Source organism: Maylandia zebra, linkage group LG8 (assembly GCF_041146795.1).
Source record: "Maylandia zebra isolate NMK-2024a linkage group LG8, Mzebra_GT3a, whole genome shotgun sequence".
Classification (NCBI taxonomy): domain Eukaryota; kingdom Metazoa; phylum Chordata; class Actinopteri; order Cichliformes; family Cichlidae; genus Maylandia; species Maylandia zebra.
This window is the reverse complement of record NC_135174.1, coordinates 18321423-18342248: the sequence shown is the minus strand read 5'-3', so window position 1 is coordinate 18342248 and position 20826 is coordinate 18321423. Positions and strand designations below refer to the sequence as shown.

Sequence of the window (20826 nt, the reverse complement as noted above, 5' to 3'; positions counted from 1 at the left end):
TCCCCCATGTGACTGTTTCAGGGACTGAAACAGTGGTGGCTGTTTGGAAGAATCTAAAATATAAAACAGTTTTTTGTTTACTACATAGTTCTATATGTGTTCATTCATAGTTTGATGCCTTAAGTGAGAATCTACAATGTAAATAGCCATGAAAATAAAGAAAAACATTAAATGAGGTGTGGTCAAACTTTTGACTGGTAGTATATATGTCCACAAACCCTCACACTTCCGTGTTTTATGTAAGAAATATTTAATAAGAATCGAACTTGCAGAGTGATTGTCTTTGTTGTGCAATCACAACCACGGACGCTATAGCATTATCCAGGCAGTGGTGCTACATTTAAAGCAAAAACAGATAAATTAAATATAAGTTGTTGTTTTTTTTAGTTGGTATTTCCAGGTTTATTACGTCATGATTTAGTCAAACCAATCAGCGTCTAGTTCTGACCCAAATACGGAAGCAGCACAGACAGCGGCGAAAGTAAAAGTTGACATGCTTTCTTGGGCGTGGAAATGCAGTCCAAAGGCTTTTTATAGACATTAATTATTATAACCACGGGGACGTCACATCTTATTTAATGCTCAAGATGTCTTCCTCTTGGTTTCGCGTTGCACTTCCGCTTTGTTTTGCGGTTTCATCGGTCGCCCTGGCCATCAGCGGACAGATTCCCGGTAAGCGGTGAATGAGTGCGCGAAATAGCGAAATAAAAACCATCTTGTCTCGACAGGATTGCGCACTTTCACGGTAGACTGCGTACTCTTGTTTGTAAATGAGAAGAAAAGTAACGGTCTAATGCTGACTAACAGCGCCCCACCTGGCTCCTCTGTGTTTTTGTGTGTCTTGTGTAACAGCCATGCCGACCCCTCTCCCCGCTGTCATCGGTTTGTGCTCTGTGGCCGGGATGGCATTAATCTTGAAGATAAAGGTTGAAAACCGGACGTTAAGCAGCCTTCTGAGCCAGCATGTAGCGGTGAAGGTTGTAGGCTGGCTGGGCAGGCGGCAGAGAAGGAAACTTGAAGCAGACACACTCAAAGTCAAAGAAGTCCAACAGGAGACTCTGCTGAAGCGCTTGCGTAAAAGCGCAGATACGTATTATGGAAGACAGTACGACTTCAGCTCAATAAAAGGTAAGCAGCGAAGTAGATGGCGTTAGTTTAGCAAGCAGGTAGTGTGAAGACATTTGTGCTTATTCAGTGTTAACGCTTGGGAAGACCGGGGTGACACATTAAAGGAAAAAACTCGTGCCACCAGCTGCCACCAGACCCCAGAGTCCTTAAATAACGGCAACAAATCACAATTTCATATTGATTTGATTCCTATTTTAAACGTGTTGCTTTCCAAATATAATCAAAGCTGCATTTATCTGTTCACAATTTTTATTGTTTTGTGAGCAAGTCAAGCTTTTTTAAAATTTCTTTTTATTTTGTTTTAAACCTGTGTCATCAAATTTATTGTTTTCAATGAACAAATGTCCCCGAGACATTTTCAGCGTACAGGTGACTGAAACAGCATTTCATGCATTGAGTGGAATTTGGCTCGTTTTGTAGACTTAACTCCATGTGCTGATTTGTTATTTAGTTGTGCCAAAGGGTTTCCAAATGAATTCATTTTATGTTATTACAGTAATATTTGTAGGAAATATTGGAGGGAAGAATAATAATGCTGTAAGTCAAAATCTGTTTATTTTTCTCATGTTTTTTTCATTTTTTTGTCAGATAATTGACACTGAAAACACATGTAGCCTGTACACCTGTAGCCAGATGCAATCAAATACAACTACCATCATTTATGTTTATATGTGTATTATTAACGTTACATTCATATTTTTTTTAGTATCACTCCTTTCATTCCTGTACTACAACACCTTTAGTATAGATGTAAAAAGTACTACACTATTTCTATGATCATCTGAGATGAAAATTATCCTGACTACCACAGAGTTAAGATGCTTCCTTGTGACTTTCTCTTTCTCTTCCCCTCCACAATTTCATTGCTTCACTTAAATAGTTTTGATATAGAAGCTGCTGCGTGCTGTGTGTCTTGCTGGAGTGTGCATTTACTTGTGTCCATGGTTCACCTGCCTATGCCCTGTGCACATATAGCAGCAGTATCATATAGTCTGTGGATGAGAATGTGGTTTCTGAGAGTACCACCAACTCATTTCTGCTTGTTGTAATGTTGCTGTTTAAACTATTCACAGCAGGCCAGGGTATTAAATGACCCTGAGTATACTGGGAAATGTCCCAGTGTTCCTGATGGGCACGGACAATGCAGCAGGTCCTGAGAATTGCGATGCTGAAATTGGGGACTGTTTGATACTTGTGCTTAAAATAAGCTCAAATGATGAAAGATAAATTAGAGGTGTCAATACAGTTTTGATTTAAATCATGAAATCTGTTTATTTTCTAGATATTAAAGAATTTCAGGCATACCATCCTATTACTACATACACGCACTATCAAGACCTAATCAACCGCATCGCAGCTGGAGAAGAGAAGCTCATCATTGCAGAGAAGCCATTAATTCTGGCCATGACCTCCGGGACATCAGGATCCAGTGCCATGCTGCTCAGCACTAAGGACACCAACACTGAGTTCTTCCTGCAGGTGAAGTCACTGCTTGATGATGATGATGACGGTGTAGCCCATGCGCTGCGCAAGGAAATTTTACTAATAATACTCGCTGTGTGTTTCCATCAGGGAGTGACTGTGTGCTTAGATGCCATGCAGCAGGCATTCCCTGAGACCAAGAGCCTTCAACGCACCACCAAGTTCTTTTACACTCCTACTTTTCGGCAGTCTGAGGCTGGAATTCCCATCGGACCAAACTCCTCGACACCAGCCTCCTCACGCCACATCCTAAACCTGTACACGACTCCAGCACCTGCCTTCAAGGTACAATCAGCAAGCCTAACAAGTGGTCAGCCTTTGTGTGACCGATTCGGTAATAAAATCTTATGTTTCTTCAGGTTCCCGGTGAGAAGGACACGCTCTATTTGCATCTTCTTTTTGCGCTGAAAGATCCTAATGTGGGAACTCTGGAGTCCAACTTCGCCTCCACAGTTTTCTATGCCTTCAGTGCCCTACAGGTACCCAGTTGTTTGTCAGGAATGAGTTACTTTTGTTGTTTTTGTGTTTTTCTTTCTTTTTTATGTGAGTAGAGGCATAAAAACAGGACTTAATGGGAAACCGTAAAGTAATTCATCCATTCCATCCTTCAAAGAAAAGCATTAGCAATGTTATTTCTTGTCTATTTTAAGAGACAACGTTTCATTGAGCAGTAGCAGGCTGTTGTTGTCCTTCACATGTGCCTCATTTCGTTCTCACTGGGACATCATTTAGTAAAACAAGATGAAATCTTGAGTCAGGTGTTTAGCTCCCACTGACTGATTAAAACATTTGTGTTAATTGCTTTATGAATAAAGGCTTGGGCAAGTCATTTCTCCCTAATATGCTCTCGATCTCATAGGAGCGTTGGCAGGAACTTGTGGAGGACATTGAACGGGGGAAAATCAGCACTGCTCTGTCTCTGGAGCCCAAAGTGAGGGCCAAGCTTGAAGCGCTAATGAAGCCAGACCCACAGAGAGCTGCCCAGCTCCGGGCCCACTTCCAGGACGGCTTCAGGGGGATTGCCAAGCGCCTGTGGCCTCATCTGAACCTGGTCCTGGCAGTGGACTCAGGCTCCAATCAGATCTACGGTGAAATGTTGAGGGAGAGTTACTGCAAAGGAGTGCCTTTCTACTCGCCCTTCTATGCTGCTACTGAAGGTAAGAGCCTTCATTTACATTTTTAAGCTGTTTAATTAAAAACCGTTGCAGTTGGGCATTTGTAGGGTTTCTATATGTGGATGAGGTCAGCATTTGCTCTCATTATCTGTGCCCCTGCAGGTTTAATTGGGGTGAACCTGTGGCCTCAGGAGTCAGAAAGACGTTACTTGCTGTGCCCTCGCTCAATGTTCTGCGAGTTCCTCCCAGAGAGCAGCCTGGATGAGGAGGCCCCTCACACTCTGCTGATGGAGGAGGTGAAGGAGGGAGAAAACTATGAGCTGCTTGTCACAAATGCTTCAGGACTTTACAGGTTCGATTTCATCTACAAACAAATATAAATAACTGCAGCTGTATGTTTACGTCCTCATGATTGTGATGGGTCACACTGCATTTTAACATGTTCTAAATCTGTTTAAGAATCAAATGGAAGTGTTCATGTTTGATATGTAACACTTTATTAGGTACACTTCACTACTTTTAGGTTGGACATCCTTTTTTCTTAATTCTTCACAGCAAAGATTCAACACGGTACTGGAAACATTCCAGAGAGAATTTGGTCAGTGTTGACATGATGGGAATCTCCCGTTCCACAAATGCTCTATTGGACTGAGACTTCTGTGACTGTGGAGGTCATCTGAGTACAATGAACTCATTGGTCAAGAAACCATTTTGAGACTTGATTGAGCTTTGTGACATGATGTGGTATCCTACCGGAAGCAACCATCAGAAGATGGGTACACTGTGGTCATAAAGGGATGGACATGGTCAGCATCACTATTCAGTTGGAGGCTGTGGAGTTTAAAAGGATCTTGGTACCAAGGAAACAAAGAAAATATCCCTGACACCATTATGCTACCACCACCATCTGCCTGAACGATTGTTACAACAAGGCTTTCATGTTGTTTATGCCAAATTCTGATCCTCTCTCCAAATGGTGGAGCAAAAAATGAAACTCTAGGCAACTTTTTCCAATCTTGTCCAAATTTGGTGACCCTATGTGAATAATAGCCTCAGTTTCCTGTTCTTCAGAATCAGATTACTTGTGGGAATAAATGTGGATTACAGTTGCTCCAAGTCGGTAACAGTAACAGACTAAACAATACAGTATGTTACAGATTTTACAAATTTAAGAAACAGCACTAATATATACAAATCACTCAATTATAAATATCAAGAATTAACAGAGGTGATTCTAAATAAATATCAAGAATATTGCAGAGTATGAGTGGCAGCTGATGTGGTCTTCTGCTGCTGTACCCATCTGCTTCATAGTTCAATGCACTGTGATTATAGAAATGCTCTTCTTGATAATTTGGTTGCAACAAGTCATTATCTGAGTTTCTGTTGCCTTCCTATAGGCTCAACTCAGTCTGGCCACCCTCCTTTGAGCTCTGACATCAGCAAAGCATTTCTACCAGAGATCTGCCGCTCACTGGATATTTTCTCTTTTCCGTGCCATTCTCTGGAAACCCTAGACATGATTGTGTGGTGAAATCCCAGCAGACACCAACAACCATGCCACATTTAGTCACTTAGATCAACTTTCTGACCCATTTTAACACCTGGTATGAACTTCAGTGGGTTATCTTGACCATGGCTACATCTCTGTGTGCACCAAGTTTCTGAGTGGCTCATTAGATATTTGTGTTAATGAGCAGTTGAACAGGTGTACTTAACAAAGTTGCTAATGAGTGTAAAATCAGATTTGTCCGATGGCTCTTTATGACCATCACTGCAATTAAAATGTGATATTACAACTATAACAAACTCTCATATTTACCTGTATATTTCCCTTGTTACAGATATCGCATCGGAGACATTGTAAAAGTTGTTGGATTTCACAACCAGTGTCCCATCGTGGAGTTTCAGTACAGGTACAGCACTGGACAGCAGTACAGTTTTTCTTATGCTGTGTGTGTGTGTGTGTGTGTGTGTGTGTGTGTGTGTATAAAGCATGACACGATACTTTCTCCTTGCTTCCATGCTCCATTAGACGAGGTCAGATGCTGAATGTTCGAGGAGAGAAAGTGTCAGAAGCGTTGTTCCTCAGTGCTTTGAAGAAGGCCGTCGCTCAGTGGCCAGGAGCTCAGCTGGTTGACTACTGCTGTGCTGAGAGCGGCATCCTGGGTAATATTTGTTCTTGTTTATACCCTTAAATCATAGAAGAAAGTTGAATATGATGCGAAAACTATTGAACCCTTTGCAGCATATTTTATTTTATTTATTGTGGCATTGCAGGAGATACAATTGGTGGCTCGGACCCTCACTACCAGGTGTTCTTAGAGCTGAAAGGTGTGAGGAGGCTTACAGAGGAACAACGACATAAGGTAAGAGAAATCCTAATGAAGGTTCACCAACAGGCAGCATGTTTACAGTCTGTCATTAAATCACTCTACCTTGTCTTTTTGTTTGGTGTTTCCTCTCTTGCTTCCCAGCTGGACATTTCTCTCCAGCAGGATTCGGCCGTCTACAAATCCTTCCGTATCAAAGGCAGCATCGGGCCAATCAGAGTGCAGCTGGTGGCAGAGGGAGCGTTTAACAAACTTCGTAAGCAGATGATGGCGTACTCGAGCACCTCACCCAATACGTTCAAAATGCAGCGAGTGCTGCGCAGGAAAGAATATGCTGAATTCCTTCTGGGCAAAACGATTTCCTGAGATCACTTACAGACTGATGATATTGGATGTTTTTTATTTATGACTGACTTAATGAAGTGTGCCTGTGGGAGATGTTAACCACGATGCATTAACTCTGATTTTTAAACAATAAAAATGCACTTTTGACTTTTGACAAAATATCCCCGAAGTCTCATCTGTACAAAACCCCCAATTTAGAAGTTTCCCGAGTATTTCCAGTGGAAATTTTCTGGTGACACCAGCACGAGAAAATCTTTGAGCTGTATTTAAATGTAAGCTTCAGTTGCCATTCCTCAATAAATTTCACTTTACTTTTCTCCAATGTTTTTTTTTTTTCTGGGCAGTTAAAGGAAAAGCAAAAGAACATGCTGTTAATATCTTGCATTTTTTAATGGAGTTGCTTAAGCTTTCATTTTATACCATCTGTTACTAAATGTTGCACCATCTAATGATCCCATTTTGTGAAATTACCTGTGATGACTAAAGCAGCATTTGGCAAGATTTAAATCTAGTACGCTACTGTTATGTGGCTGAATTTTGTGTTTTTGGTCCCTTTAGTATTGTTAGACAGCAGTCACAGCATGTCCTGGTGAAGGTAATTATGCTATTTTTAGCTTAGTTAATTATCTGACATCATATGGTTGTTGGTGGAAGTCGTGTTTTTTAGGTGGTTCTCTTTCAGATTGTGCAGATTTGGCCAGCTTCTAGTTTCATCTTAGAGTCAAGTGGATCCATCAGACCAGAAGAGCTGATTACTGGTAAGCATCCTTGGCCTCTAGACTGTAACTGATGATGCTTATGAAATCAAGATAGCCTTCAGTATCTGCCTGCTCGCATTGTTCACCACCTGTACAGCTTATTTCTTCAGTTACATCATAAACAATAGTGCAATAGGAGTGTCAGGACTTTGTTGTTACCACCAGAGGGAGCTAGTCTAATATTTAAGACATGCAGCATAATGCTATCTCCCACAGGTCCAGCATTTAACTGCTTGTCAGCCTTGACTGAAGCAGTGAATTCTTGTTGATAGCTCTGACTGTGAGGGCTCTCGTCTGAATTAATATCATCTTCTTATAAATAATCAAGGTTTTGGAAAAAAGGGGAGCAGACAAAGAAGACGGAGAAAGCGCATATTTATATGTATGTTGACTAGACTAATCCTCACATCCTTATTTGATTCTGTGAGATTTTCCTGTTGCCATCTTTAGCCTCAAAGAAAGTCTGAGTCTGAATAAGCCCCGGTCTGAGCCGACTGCTTCTCTCCTGCAGGTCGATTCGTTCACAAAGTGGGCTAATATTTTTAGAAACGCCCCATTTCAGCAGAGATTTGACATCGTTCTCGCTTTATTTTGGCTTCATAATGCCTCAACTGTATATACAAGTGTTACATTTTGGCTTAAGAAAGCTGGCAAACAGCACTGCATGGAAAAACTTAAAACAATATGGCACTAGTTTGATTTCAGGCCTTTTTCTTAAGTATCCACCTAAAAAAAAAAAAAAAAAAGGTTAGTTTGTTTGTATTTCACAGTTGTGTATATGAACAGCATTATTGGGGTGGTTTCACATTAAAATGTATTTCTTGGCAGGTACTTTCATTCTTCCCTTTGCTGTTTATTCATTCCAGATTGCCTTCTATCTCTTCTTGGTTGTTTAGTTAGATGGCTTGTGTCTTCCTCTGCCTGCCGTCCTCATACGCCCAGAGGATTTACAGACACACAAACGCTCAGAGCCCGCGATCACACATCTGTTCTCTCACAAGTTAATTCATTGTAAACAGACAGATTTGAGAAAGGCAGGCTTGACTTCTCAATGGGATGCAGGGGGGAAGTGTGTTGAAGTGAGAGAAGGGATGCTGCGGGATGTGTGAATCGGCCTGGCTGCTGAGTTTATCTGGCATACAATTTAAATCAGGATTAGGGTTGTGGATTTTCATTCAAGTTTAGTAAATTACAGTCAGTTCAATCAGCAGAATATTCAAGGAATTGATTTTCAGATGTTATTATGTGCATAATTAAGGGGCCAAAGTGAATTTTACAAGCACGCCAGCAGTTCCCTTAAAACTGAGAACTATGGGAAATGTAGTTGGGGATAATATTTCACCTGACCCTGTGTGCGTCACTCTGTCACATTAGACCGAGGAGATGATCGTGAGCATGTTTAATGTATTAGCCTCTTTATTAGTGACAAGCAGCGACGGATGAACTACAAGAAGAAGGGACAATGAGATGTCATTAAAAATAGAAAACAGTGAATGGCTGCCAAGGCTTGAATAGGATCCGAGAGAGGAAACAATCCTCTCTTAAAAGCCTCCAAGCTTCTCTTTTACTTTCACTGTCTTTTTTTTTTCTCCACCTTTTTTGTTTCTCCTCCAAATCCAGCTCACCTCTGCTCCCAGCAATTAACATTTAATGTGTTTGTGGTTTTGTTTAATTATCCCCTAAAATACCCACCTTCGGTGGACGTAACAGCTTTCATCTCTTCTCTGAGGTGGCTATTCTCAGAAGTCTGCAGCTGCTTTCAGAAATGTTAGTCAAGATAAAAACAAATGTACTTTTTTTTTTCACTGAGAAGATTAAAAATGCAATTTCTGGTGAGAGGAAACACCCACACTGCTGCTGAATCTGCTAAATCTTTCCAAGATTACCAACCCCCACAAGAAATTTCTATTATATTTCTTTCCTCATCATTTTTGTTTACTTGACTCCCAATCTGCATAGAGACACATTTGATGGATGGAACAGAAAATATGTAGGGAAGATCTCATTCTTTTTATCTTATTTTGCTATATTAGTGGGTATTATCGTGTGTGTTGTACGTCTTTTGAGTCACAAAACAGCCATAATAAAACATTCTTGAGGCCTATTGACTTCTAATTGGAATATGGAGGATTGTAGGATTTATTCTAGGTCTTTCTCTTACTTCTTGACAAAACAAAGCAACTGTAGGTTTTCATTCAGCACCTCATACATATACCAGTGATTTAAAATGTACTGATGAATGTGCTAGTTAAGTAAAAATGCTGAAAACCTCCTTCTAAATTAATAACATACCGATCAAAATACAATAATACAGGCTTATAATATTAGCTGCATGACCCCCCAAATAACCCCTAATATTAGGTTTCACGTTCAACATTTAATATTGATCACATTAATTAATAGCAATGGATCGTCTTTCCCCGATTACTACAATTTTAATGAGATTGATTTTGACAGGATTCTTCGAACACGGAGGGGAGATGATTTATCTTCCCGATGAGAACGTTCACTGTCTAGAGGTATTTCCCCTCGTTGGCTAAGCCGTATTGCTTTCTTGGGTCAAAGTGAGTTAGGTTTGGGGGTTTTGGCATCGCGTTGTCACGAAAAACATCTCCAGGCTTATCCTTTTAATCCGCTCTTAGCGGCTTTTATCCCAGAGTCTTAACTCGCTCATGGATACTCCACAGGGGGTGACAGGGCAAAGGCAACCAGCCTCATTTTTAATAGTCAAGATGGAAATTAACAAAAAAAAAAAAAAAACTCTAGGAACGGTGTTTTGAAGCTGTGCCTCCTTTACTCTGCAACTTGGATAAAATAAATAAATTAGAGGACTTTGACAGTCTCCCTTTAGCCAGGCTCCTTTGACAATACAGCACACAGTCCAACAGAATACAAAAGGCTTCGTTAACCGATGTGCAGGTAATCCATCTTTCCTTGCTTTGTAGACATGCCCACAAAAGCCATGTGCTGATAGTACCACTGCTGGGTGTGATGGTGCTGTCAGATGCTCCCAAAGCCTCACCCCTCCCTCTTTCCTCTACCTCTCCCTTTCTTCCCTTACTCTCTTTCTCCCTCTCTCTCTCTCTATACCCCCACCACAGATGAAAACAGGTCCCTACAGAGGATGCCTGTATCTCATTGGCTGATATATCACCGGCGCGGATGGGAGCAGGAGTGAGGGAGAGGGAGAGTAGCGAGGAGGGGAGAACGCTCAAGAAGATGCAACTACTCCCCCACAGCATCCTGACACATCACTGAGCATCACTGAAAAGAGGTGTAGACACATGCTGTTATTTTTCGTCGCACAGATTTGCGGTCCTCTTTTAAATGGAAAGCGCAGCGCACTTGGAGGATAACTTCCTCCACACTGCTGCCGGGATCGGCGCTCCGACTGAAAGGTGCAGACAAGCAACAGCTGGGCTCACTGTTTTGAAGCTCTTTGGATCTCAGAGTCAGTTGCACTTGATCCCTTCTTCAGCTGCTCGTGACCGTGACTCTTAATTTCTCCTTTTCGAGACTGCACCCAAACCTCTGCATTGTTGGAGTGAGCTATTTTAGTCCTCCCAAAGCCACGCTGTTGATTTACTGAGAAGGCATCGCTCGGGGAAGGGTGGCAGCATTTACTGTAAATGTGCATCCCTGCGGCTGGTGCCAGAGAGTCACCCTCAAAGTCTCACGCACCTGCTGAGACTCCCTGGAAGCTACCTGCTGTGCCTTTGGGATGGTGTGACCTCAAGCTAGCAGGTGACCTTCCTAAATCGGGGTCAAGATGCCGGTGATGAAGGGCCTCCTGGCCCCACAGAACACCTTTCTAGACACCATCGCCACACGCTTCGATGGCACACGTAAGTGTCCTGTGAGGCTGAGCTTCTCTGATAAATCCTCACTCAGTGAAAAAAAACAAAACCTGGTAGTTTAGGTTGCTGACTTGGACTTTGCCTCATTTAAATCTATTGTGTGGTCATTTGTCTCCTCTTTTCTTGTCAGTTTTTAAAATACAGCTAATAAACTAAAGTAATGGAAGTTTTGTGGCTGGCATCAAATCAAATACAGACTCCTGTGCTGTGTTTTCACTGTGAGAGACCCCACTGCCTGAATTAAAATTTGTTTCTCTTCATCCTCTGCTTTAAACTTGGGCAGAACTTGGATTCAGCTCTTCTCAGGTCATCACAATCAGTACAAATGTCCTGACTAAAATAGCATCTGCTGCTGGTTCCACTTGAATAAAAAAAAAGAAAAGAAAAAGTTTTCTTGCACTCAACATCTCACATTTGTTTCACACATTTAGCCTCACAGTAGCCGAGCAGCCATTAGGCAGCACTGCCATTTTTGCTTAGCTCGTGCCTCTTGTTTTGCACCTTGTGCCCCTCTCAGGGGAGGTTGCGGCTCGTTGTAAATAAATGCCACGGGGACGTCTGTGTTTTGTTTGTTTGTCGATTCAGCCTGTCCTCCCTCGCCTGGTTTCAGCAGCCAGATTGAACGGATGGCTCGCTGTGATTCTTAGAGCTCGGTCTCCGTTCCACTTGGGGAAATATAAACACAGTGAAATGGGAGACATTACCGTGTAAGTGATGTGCAGGGTATGCAATTATAGCTTCAATTTGCGAGCCGGGTATTCTAATGAGATATCTCTCAATTTCTTAAAGCACACTTGCACTCACCTCGTCGCGAATTGTTCTTGTATCTGGGCACTAAAGGAGCTGAAAATACAAAAGTGGAGTTTTGTGAGCCGAGAGGATTCGCACTCAGTCTAGAGATGATGTGACTACTGCACAGTTCAGCTGGAGGGCCAGGAGGTCAGACAGGTCCCTGTGTGCCCTTGAGCTAAACATTTCAATGTTGACAGTAATGTTGAGAAACATTCAGTGCTCTTTAGGGTGTTTCAGGGTGTCATAGGACTCTTCCACATTTACTTGTTGTATTTTGGTCGTACAGCCATTAGATCTGGAGCTGAGCCCACTTCTAAAACTTCAGAATAAAATACAAATGACAGTAAACAGGTGACAAATTAAAGGAAAAATATTGTCTTAGTAGGATGGTGGACCACTGAGTGCCCTCAGATCAACCTCATTGTTCATTAGCTTTAATTCTACAAGTCTTACAGTCGCCCTATAGATTTTTCTCATTTAATAGATATTTCCTTACTTGCTGAGAGTACAACAACTTTGTATTGATTTGACACTTCTTTCTAAGTCAGCAGCCACATACAGCTCATTTTGATCTTAAGTGGGCTGGATCAGTGAAACTTCCCTTTCTGTGAGCGTGAAGAAGTTTAGCTACAACTTTAATCCCTGAGATGTATAAAAATAAGAAAAAGAAGTGCAATTTCCACAGCACGTCTCTAATTTACTTTAAAATAGTATGAATAGCCATAGGAAAGGACTTTATCAGTAGCCAGAGCTGTGAAACGTATGAAAATATGGTTAAAAGCCCAAACTTTATGCACTTCACATTTTCCAAAGCCGTTCAGTGAACCAGAATGAAGTCTGTGTTGGGCTGAATCTAATCCCCAGGCCTTATTTATGATCACCCTTCCTCTAAGTGAACCCAAACCACTCAAGAGGATACCTCCCATGGGTTAACTAACCCACCAGATGCCCTTGCTGTTAGTTAAGTGTTCAGGTTTTCCTTTAATTTGTCATTTGTTTATATATACTGTAGTGCCGGTTTTGAGTGTGTAACGTTCATTCAGAATAAAAGATAAATCAATAAAAACATGTAGCCATTAGCGAGACGTGCATCTAAAAAAATTTTTCCCCAACTCATTCTCATCCCTGCCATAAGGCTGTGGCTCCTACAGGAGTGGCAGAGTGCCCACTGCTCAAAATAGCTTCCTTCCTGTTGCCCGGGTGACAGGGTCCTGCCACTTGACATGGATGATGCTCGAACACTTTAGACTCGGAGAAAAAGATGGTCGACTAAAGAGAAAACACTTGAACTTGCTTTCTAATTAAGGACTTGTAAGCAGCTGGTCTCTTGTTCCAGGAAAGAGCATCTTAAAACAAGTGGCATTGTGGGTCGTGCACCTGCAGTCTCTCTTCTGTGTCGCCCCCAACTGCCGTCGGTCTGGTGCATGCAGCATTCATTAGAGTGTTTGTTTTTGTGGGTTTCACTTGGATGTTTGAGCTTCACTGGATAGAATTTAGACACAGGGAACCTGCATTCATATTTTCAGGATGGAAGAAAAAAATTGTCTGATTTGTGATACTCCAGTTCGCTTTGCTGGAAAATCAGTATTAGGAGTCCTAAAATATGCCTGGAGAAGATTCTTAATTATTTTTACAAGACTTATTTTAATGTTAAATTACTGCAAATTAATTGTATTAATTAAAAAAATTAAGTCAAGTCAAACTCAAGATTCAGTTAAATTTGAAAATGAATCTTCATGCGCAGGAAACATGTAAAAAGTAGCAGGTCTCAGTTTAAATCAGCCAACACATCATCACTAAATGTGCAGTTACACAAAGACAACAGACCATCAATTAAACCTGCTACATCATTTACTAACTGTTCAATATTGAAAATAAAGTCAAAGAAGTTCAATTAGATCACAAAAAAAAACTCTTCATGAAAACATAACCCTTGGCTTGACTCACCAATTACAGTTTATATTAGCTCATCAGCCACTTCAATAGGTACACGTTGCTAGTTCCAGGTTGGACTCCCTGCTGCTGGAAACCTTGTTTGAATATTTTGGTCCATATTGATGTGGCAGCTGCGCATCCATGATGAGAATCTGACGTTCTACGGCATCCCAAAGGTGCTCATTTGACTGTGATCTGATGACTGTGGAGACCCTCTGAGTACAGTGAACTCATCGTCATGTTCAAGAAGCCAATTAGAGAGTTGTGAGATGGTGCGTTATCCTCTGGAAGAAGAAAGTCAGAAAATGGGTACGCTGTGGTCATAAAGAAATAGACATGGTCAGCATCAATAATCAGGTAGATTGTGGAGTTCAAATTATGCTCAGGTAGTATTAAGGGACCAAACTATGCCAAGAAAATATTCCCCACACCATTACATCACCACTGCCAGCCTGAAACTTTGATACAAGGCAGGATGAATCCATATTTTCATGTCGTTTACGTCAAAGTCTGACCCTACCATCTGAATGCTCCAGCAGAATCAGCACTCATCAGACCAGGCAGTGTTTTTCCAGTCTTATGATCCAGTTTTTGTGACCCTGTGTGGAGTGCAGCCTTAGTTTCCTGTTTTTAGCTGACAGAGGTGGCTACAGGTGTGGTCTTCTGCTGCTACAGCTCATCTGCTTCGAGGTTCATTTAGAGATGCTCTTCTGCATACCCTGGTTACAGCGAGTGGTATTTAAGTTTCTGTTGCCTTCCTATCAGCTCAAACCACTCCGGCCATTCTTCTCATTTCCTTTAGAGAACTACTGCACAATGGATACTTTCTCTTTTTCACACCATTATCTGTAAAACTGTAGAGATGAATTTCTGAACAATTCAAATCAGCCCGTCTTTCACCAGCACCATGTCACATTCAAAGTCCCCTTTAATCCCTATTCTGATGCTCAGTTTAACCTTCAGCAGGTTGTCTTGAACATGTCTGCACAAAATGCTTTGAGTTGCTGCTAATGAATTGGCTGGCTAAATATTTGCCCTAACAAGCAGTTGAACAGTTGTGCTTAATGATGTGACTGATTGTATTATGTGTTATTTATGCATTATTTACACAAGGAAAATTATTTGTAGATTTCTATATGAAACCTGTGCAGTCTTTTACTTTTACAATTTCTATTATGTTAAATAAGTTAATAGTATCACATCATTGTACACTGAACACCAGTTTCTTCTCAAATCTAATATTTTTACAAGCAATATGCAATGCAGTTTAAAACATAAACTGATGACGAGGTAAAAGTTTCTTACAGCAAAAATGGCTAAGTCCATCAGTCTGAGTAAAGAATGTATTTAGATCAGCGGAACCAAAAGAAGCTCCCCTGCTGAGTGAGCAGCCTCGCAGTCAAACATTGTCCAAAAATTTTATTTAATGTGCCACTCCAACTAAGCCCCTGCCTTGACTGCCATATATAATAAGAGCAGCATCTGAGACAGTTATTTCATCATTACATTCCTGCATGTCCATGTAATTATTTCCACTATGCAAAACAAGGCTACGTTGTGCTTTTGTGCATCTGTTTGCTCTGACGGACCAAATAATACATTATCTTAAAAGCCCCAAATCTTACAGTCATTATCTATTGTGCAGCTTCACGTTGAGCATTTTCCGGGTGTTTCAGGGTAATTTCTCCACCAAGAGTTTTTTTTGCATGTTTATCCTCATAAATATTGATGTGGCTGTGCTTGACCTTAAGAATAACAGTTATTAAAGCGAAAGCAATTTTAAGTTGCTTATAATTTAACGGTTCCTGGTCTGAGACAATTACCCAGCTGAACAGCCCTGCGGTAAGCAAAATGTCAGGGCAGGTTAGGTCGGATAACCTTTGACACACACAGCACAGTATTTGGCTCACAGCAATGTCAGCGTCCATGTTTCCCAAAAGGAGATGTCTCCCTGTGTGTATCTGAGTGCCTGTGCTCAAGGCAACAAAACCACATCACGCTCTTTCAAAAAAAAAAAAAATCTCTTTGTTGGTTTGAATAGTCTTTCTTTTTTTATTATTATTATTTCTGAAGGGCAATTATAAAGGATCAAAGGTCAGGGTGAAGTTACAATTGCAGTTCTGGCTGTAGATTTGTTTTGCACGTCAGCAGTCTGGATGCTCATCCTCAACACTGCCTAAAAACCAGAGTTTCCATTATACTGGTGGCACTGTGCTCTGCCTGTGTGTGTTACAGTATAGATGCCCATCCTTTATACCCAACTCCACCTCCCTGAGCTCTTGTACACGACCTCCCCAGCAGCATTTTTACACTGACAGCAGTGCTCACCCTGCAGGGCAGCGTAACCACGGGGCAGCTGCCGGCAAAGATAAGAAGTGGGTTTATTTTCCCCCTAAACACTTTTCTAATAAAAGGCAGCTAAAGAACCAAAGAGGAGCCAGGAAAGAATGTCAAGCTGACGCTCACGGAGCTCATTGTTACCCAGCTGATGAGCGGGTCTTAATAGGCAGCTGCAGAAACCAACACCAAATAGAAGCCAGATAATAGCTGAGACTCTTTTGTGGCTGTATCCTTTGCTGCTCTTTTTGTTTTGTTTTTTTAAAAGTCAGTGGTAACAGGTGGCAAAGTTTGATCTGTACATTTGGAATAGGCTCTGCTGTAATTGTTCAGGTTGGTGGTTGAGTCCCCAGGTGGCTTACTCCATGCATGTCGGTGTTTTCAAGCAAGACACCGAAATAAATCTGCTTCTAATGTGCAGGTCTGCACCTTACATTGCAGCTCCGCCTCCATCGGTGTGTGAATTTAGGTGTGAGTGGGTGTGAGGCTTTGTAAAGCACTTTGCACTGTTCTTGATATAAAGGCGCTATGGAGCTGCAGTCTTTTTACCTTTAACGGGAGTTAGATCACGACTGCACAGATACTTTTTTTCTGTCTTTGCGTTTAATTCAAACATCTTTATTAATCGTTGACATCAAAGTGACTGATTTTCCCACGTGCCTCTTTGTCAAACCAGTGACCCTTTCCCCCTGCAAGCCCACTCCTTCTTGTGCTCTCACCCATCTGCCCCAATAAGTAATTACATGCTACTGAGTGGTAATTAGCTTCTGAGGAAGTGGCCAGGCCTCTTGGGTTTCATCAGTCTTTTATGCACAGAAGAACTCTTATATGGACACGAGGCCGGCTGCTTGATGTTAGCAGTAGCATGTAGTGTCATCATGTCAGATTACAGTTGTAGCGAGTCAGCACAGATGTGTAATTAAGGAAGCCGGAGCAGCTGAGCGGCTACTGGAAGCAATATCCCTCAGAGGATTACAGACTAAGAATTGAGGCATTGTCACAGCCACACAAACGCATGCACAGACAAAACTGTTTACAGTGCGGTTCATGTGGTTGCTGTATAGCTTAACTTATTAATGAAGAAATAAATATGCGACTGTAGAACTGAAATAAATAAGTTGAAAGGTCTTTATTCAGGAAATAAAATGGTTATCGTTGACCAAAAGCCAGTAGGATTTTGGATTAATTTGCATAAAATAATCTCTGTGGGAAATAAAAGTTTATGAGACTTGCACATGTTATTCAGCAAGTTAGTCCTTTTCACCTGCAGTAACAAAATAATTTCCCAAATTTAGGATAAATAAAGCATATATTTTCTTAATGAAGGTGACAGCACCTCATTTAAAAATTATTTAAAACATCTTTGACAGCTGTAAATATTTAAAACCTTTTACCACATGACTACTCTGCAGTGGGTTATTTATGATTATTTGACATTTTAAATGACAAGAACGTCATATTTTTATTTTGTTTGGTTTGGTTTTTTTGCATTTGTGAAATAGCTATTTTTTAAATTACAAACAAAACTGGACAATAATGAAGTGGAGGAAAAACTATCCAATAGCATGTATAGTATACAACTACTTAGTAAAGCAGCTTTGAAGGTCTGCACCTCTCAGAGCCTACTTTGATAATAAAATAAAATAATTAGCAGCCTATTAGCTTTATACAGTAAAAGTAAACAAAAAATAGGAAAGTTTCAATTTGATTTTGACAAAAGTCCAGCAGCAGATCAAACATACCAGGAAGCCAGCAGCGTTGGTGGTGAAAGCAAACAAATCTGTCCACACGCTGTTAAATTCTCCATTTTCTTCTGTGTTTTTAATTTTTAAAAATTTTGAAATCCATAACTAGATACTGTACTTTTTTTGTTCTATATCACTGCATACCACCTTAACTGAGGTTCACAGGGAGTCAGTAGAGATGGGCAAAAGCCACAGGTTCAACACCCCTTATCTCACACCACCAGCAACAACAATTGCTTGACTTAATCATCAATTAGTGAATGAATACAAAAACCTACATGATGACTGAAAGAGTGGAACTTGAAATAAAATGCTAACTCATTTAAAAGTTTTAGTGCACTTTAAGAAAACCTTTCCATTTGCCCATCCATGAAACTTTGCATACCTCCAAACACAGCATAAAAGTTTTTCCCTTCATGGCCCGTTGGTTCTAATGTTTCCTTATAAAGTGATTAATGACTACCCCTGCCCTTGACCTATTTAGAGGACCGATTTAGGGATGCTGAGTAGAGATGTACCTATTCTTAGGTAAACATTACATAAACCAGAGATGAATGCGGTTGCTCTCTGACACTTGCTGGCTCACTGAGTTAGAGTGTTAGGAATTTATAGAACATGAAAAACAGGCCATGTTTCTTTTTTTTTCCAGCTGGATAGGCAATCACATCTTGTTCCGCCATTGTTTCTCAGGTGAAGGGTTTTTTTAAGATGTGAAACCAGGTGTGTGTGTGTGGGGGGGGGGGGGACGACTGAGTTTTTTAGGATGCTTTCTATTCAGAGTTGTGACTTTACCTGCAGAAAAAAAACCTGAATATACAGTATCATAAAAAAATAACAGGTGTGAATCTTTGTTCACAAAGATCTGCAGCAGAATATGGAACAGAAATAGTACAATTTCTCCTTGCTGAGCACCATCAAGCCATAGCATAGACTGGCATAAAACTTCCTCTGCCTGCTGATGGATCAGACTAATGCCTGTCTCCTTCTATAATTCCACAGTGACAGTTTAGTTGCTGCTCGCTGCACACCCAAGAAAGGTTGTCACCGCTCAGAAAAGACATCCCCTGTGGACTGCTTTCTGTTCAGCCCGGCCAATTAAAGTGCTAGATTGTGGAAAGTGCAGCAGCAGCTGTTTAATACTCCTTCTTAGACTTTCTCTCTGTGGAATCGTGAGCATACAGAGCAGTCTATCGGTCTGTCTGTCTGTCTGTGTGCTGCCTCTTACTCTCTGGGCACAAATTCTGCAGTCTGATGTTTTCAATTTGACAGCAGAGACAAGTCAGTTACTTTGCTGAGGCCTCAATAGTAACTTGTTCAAAGAAATAATGAGCAAATATGCATAAATACTTCCTGGATTATTACAGCAAATTGAGTATAAAGATGAATTACCTTTTCAGTAAAGCAGATTTCAAACCACAAATATTTTTACATACCCTTAAAGTCAAAGTAGTGTGTTTTCTAACATCTGAAGCATCTATTCTATGAGATCCACGCTGTATCTACTGCTTATGAACAACATAATGCAATCTAAAGTAGTAAAGCCATACTTTTTGTGCTGACAGGTTCAGCTACAGTATCTGTTAATGTTTCTAGCTTCAGGCTGTTTATTTTGTCTGCAGAAGTCATTTTCTACCAGACTATGTTTCACTCACCACATTCTGCCTGGAAGCCTGTAGGTGAGGAGTCACAAATCTAGTGTAAGCTGGTGGTTGTTTGACACTCGCTGAGCATTTGTAAGGATACAAAAACTGGAGACTGATGATTGTTTTCTCTTCTTTGTTGCAAAGTTGTGAAAAGAGACTGAAATATGGGTTTGACTGTGTGTCCTAAAGAGGAAATGAATCAGGAAAACAAAGTGGTAATATCAGCTCAGTGACTGAAAATACCCAGCATTATCCAGATTAAATAAACATTATATAATATGGTTACTTTTTTATCATCGCAACAATGTGTATGCTTCTATGTATTGCATTTAGAAAATGTGGGATGTAATGCAACACACTAAAAAAAAACCCAAGTCATTCTGGTATACACATAACCAAAATGTTTGCCATACAAAGGAACCTCACTGCAGCAAGGTCACATGCTTGTAGCAAGCGAGGGAACATGTGACATCAAACTCTATCCTGTCATCAAGATTAACATATGTAGATATGCAGAAGAAATGTAGAGCCTTTGAATACTACAGCCTTGAGTTACTGGGATAAGATCTCAGACCGACGAACGTGCTTTGTGGCTTTATGTCCTGCAGAAATAACTAAACAAGAGCTGTCCGTGGTGCTGAAATGGAACCAAAGCAAAGCTGTTTTGTTGCAGAATTAAACAAGTGCAGAGGCAATAACCACATCATACGATCCACATGTAAACTAAAGCAAATATTCCACCACGTCAATGTCACATTTGCATGCTTAGATGTTCTGCAGCTTTCACTGAAGTACACTGTATTTTCTAATCTGCAGCTCCATAAATGTGGCATCACATCAGTCAAACATAGAACAAACAGGTAAATGAACCTGTTCAGTCAAATTAAACTGAGTCACTCACTCTGGCACCTTATGAGATGAAATTGAAAAGGTGAAATTGAGTGTGGCTTTATACTGGTCATTCTTAAAGCATTTGCTTTCTTTCTCCAGTCATACTGGCCAACAGCCTGTATCCACAGGCTGTGAGGCTCCTGAACTCTCTGCCCCCCTCTCACGGACAATAACCATATCCAACTTCTTAATAGCAATGAACTTGTCTGCATTGGTGCATCATATCTTTATTCTCTTCCCCCTCCTGCCCCCCCCCCCCCCCCCCCCTCTTTCTTAAATAGATAACTATCATATCTGATATCATATCTCACAGTACAATAATATTGAATGGGTTGCATTGTTGTATTTTGTCATGTTTCTCAGGTCTTTGTCTGAATTTCTACGAACATTATTGCTAAGGATTGTCTTATTGCATTGGAGTCACACTGGGTTAAATATGTACACTTGGGTTTTAAGGGGTATTTA

The 20826-nt window shown here is 40.8% G+C and overlaps 2 protein-coding genes across 3 annotated transcripts in view; both read left to right on the top strand.

The window, feature by feature from the left end:
- The first annotated feature begins 451 nt into the window (after positions 1-451).
- On the top strand, positions 452-6720 carry ghdc (GH3 domain containing). Its single transcript, XM_004567460.3, has 11 exons — positions 452-672; positions 853-1128; positions 2411-2607; positions 2701-2895; positions 2970-3089; positions 3470-3767; positions 3888-4077; positions 5570-5641; positions 5761-5894; positions 6006-6094; positions 6203-6720. The coding sequence occupies exons 1-11, from the start codon at positions 579-581 to the stop codon at positions 6422-6424; spliced, it is 1887 nt and encodes a 628-aa protein (XP_004567517.3). The 5' UTR covers positions 452-578; the 3' UTR covers positions 6425-6720.
- A 3515-nt stretch (positions 6721-10235) lies between these two features.
- kcnh4b (potassium voltage-gated channel, subfamily H (eag-related), member 4b) overlaps positions 10236-20826 on the top strand; it is a 41885-nt gene continuing 31294 nt past the window's right edge. For both annotated transcript variants that reach the window (XM_004567461.3, XM_012923634.3), the window contains exon 1: positions 10236-11006. In XM_004567461.3, the coding sequence (XP_004567518.3) occupies positions 10931-11006 (76 nt within the window). In that variant the 5' untranslated portion in view covers positions 10236-10930. The remainder of the gene's footprint in view (positions 11007-20826) is intronic.

Excerpts from the sequence above, each read along its gene's own strand:
- ghdc (XM_004567460.3), top strand. The coding sequence starts at position 579 with ATGCTCAAGATGTCTTCCTCTTGGTTTCGCGTTGCACTTCCGCTTTGT. Across the intron at positions 1,129-2,410 it reads CGACTTCAGCTCAATAAAAG|ATATTAAAGAATTTCAGGCA; the intron begins GTAAGCAGCGAA and ends TTTATTTTCTAG. Across the intron at positions 3,768-3,887 it reads CTTCTATGCTGCTACTGAAG|GTTTAATTGGGGTGAACCTG; the intron begins GTAAGAGCCTTC and ends GTGCCCCTGCAG.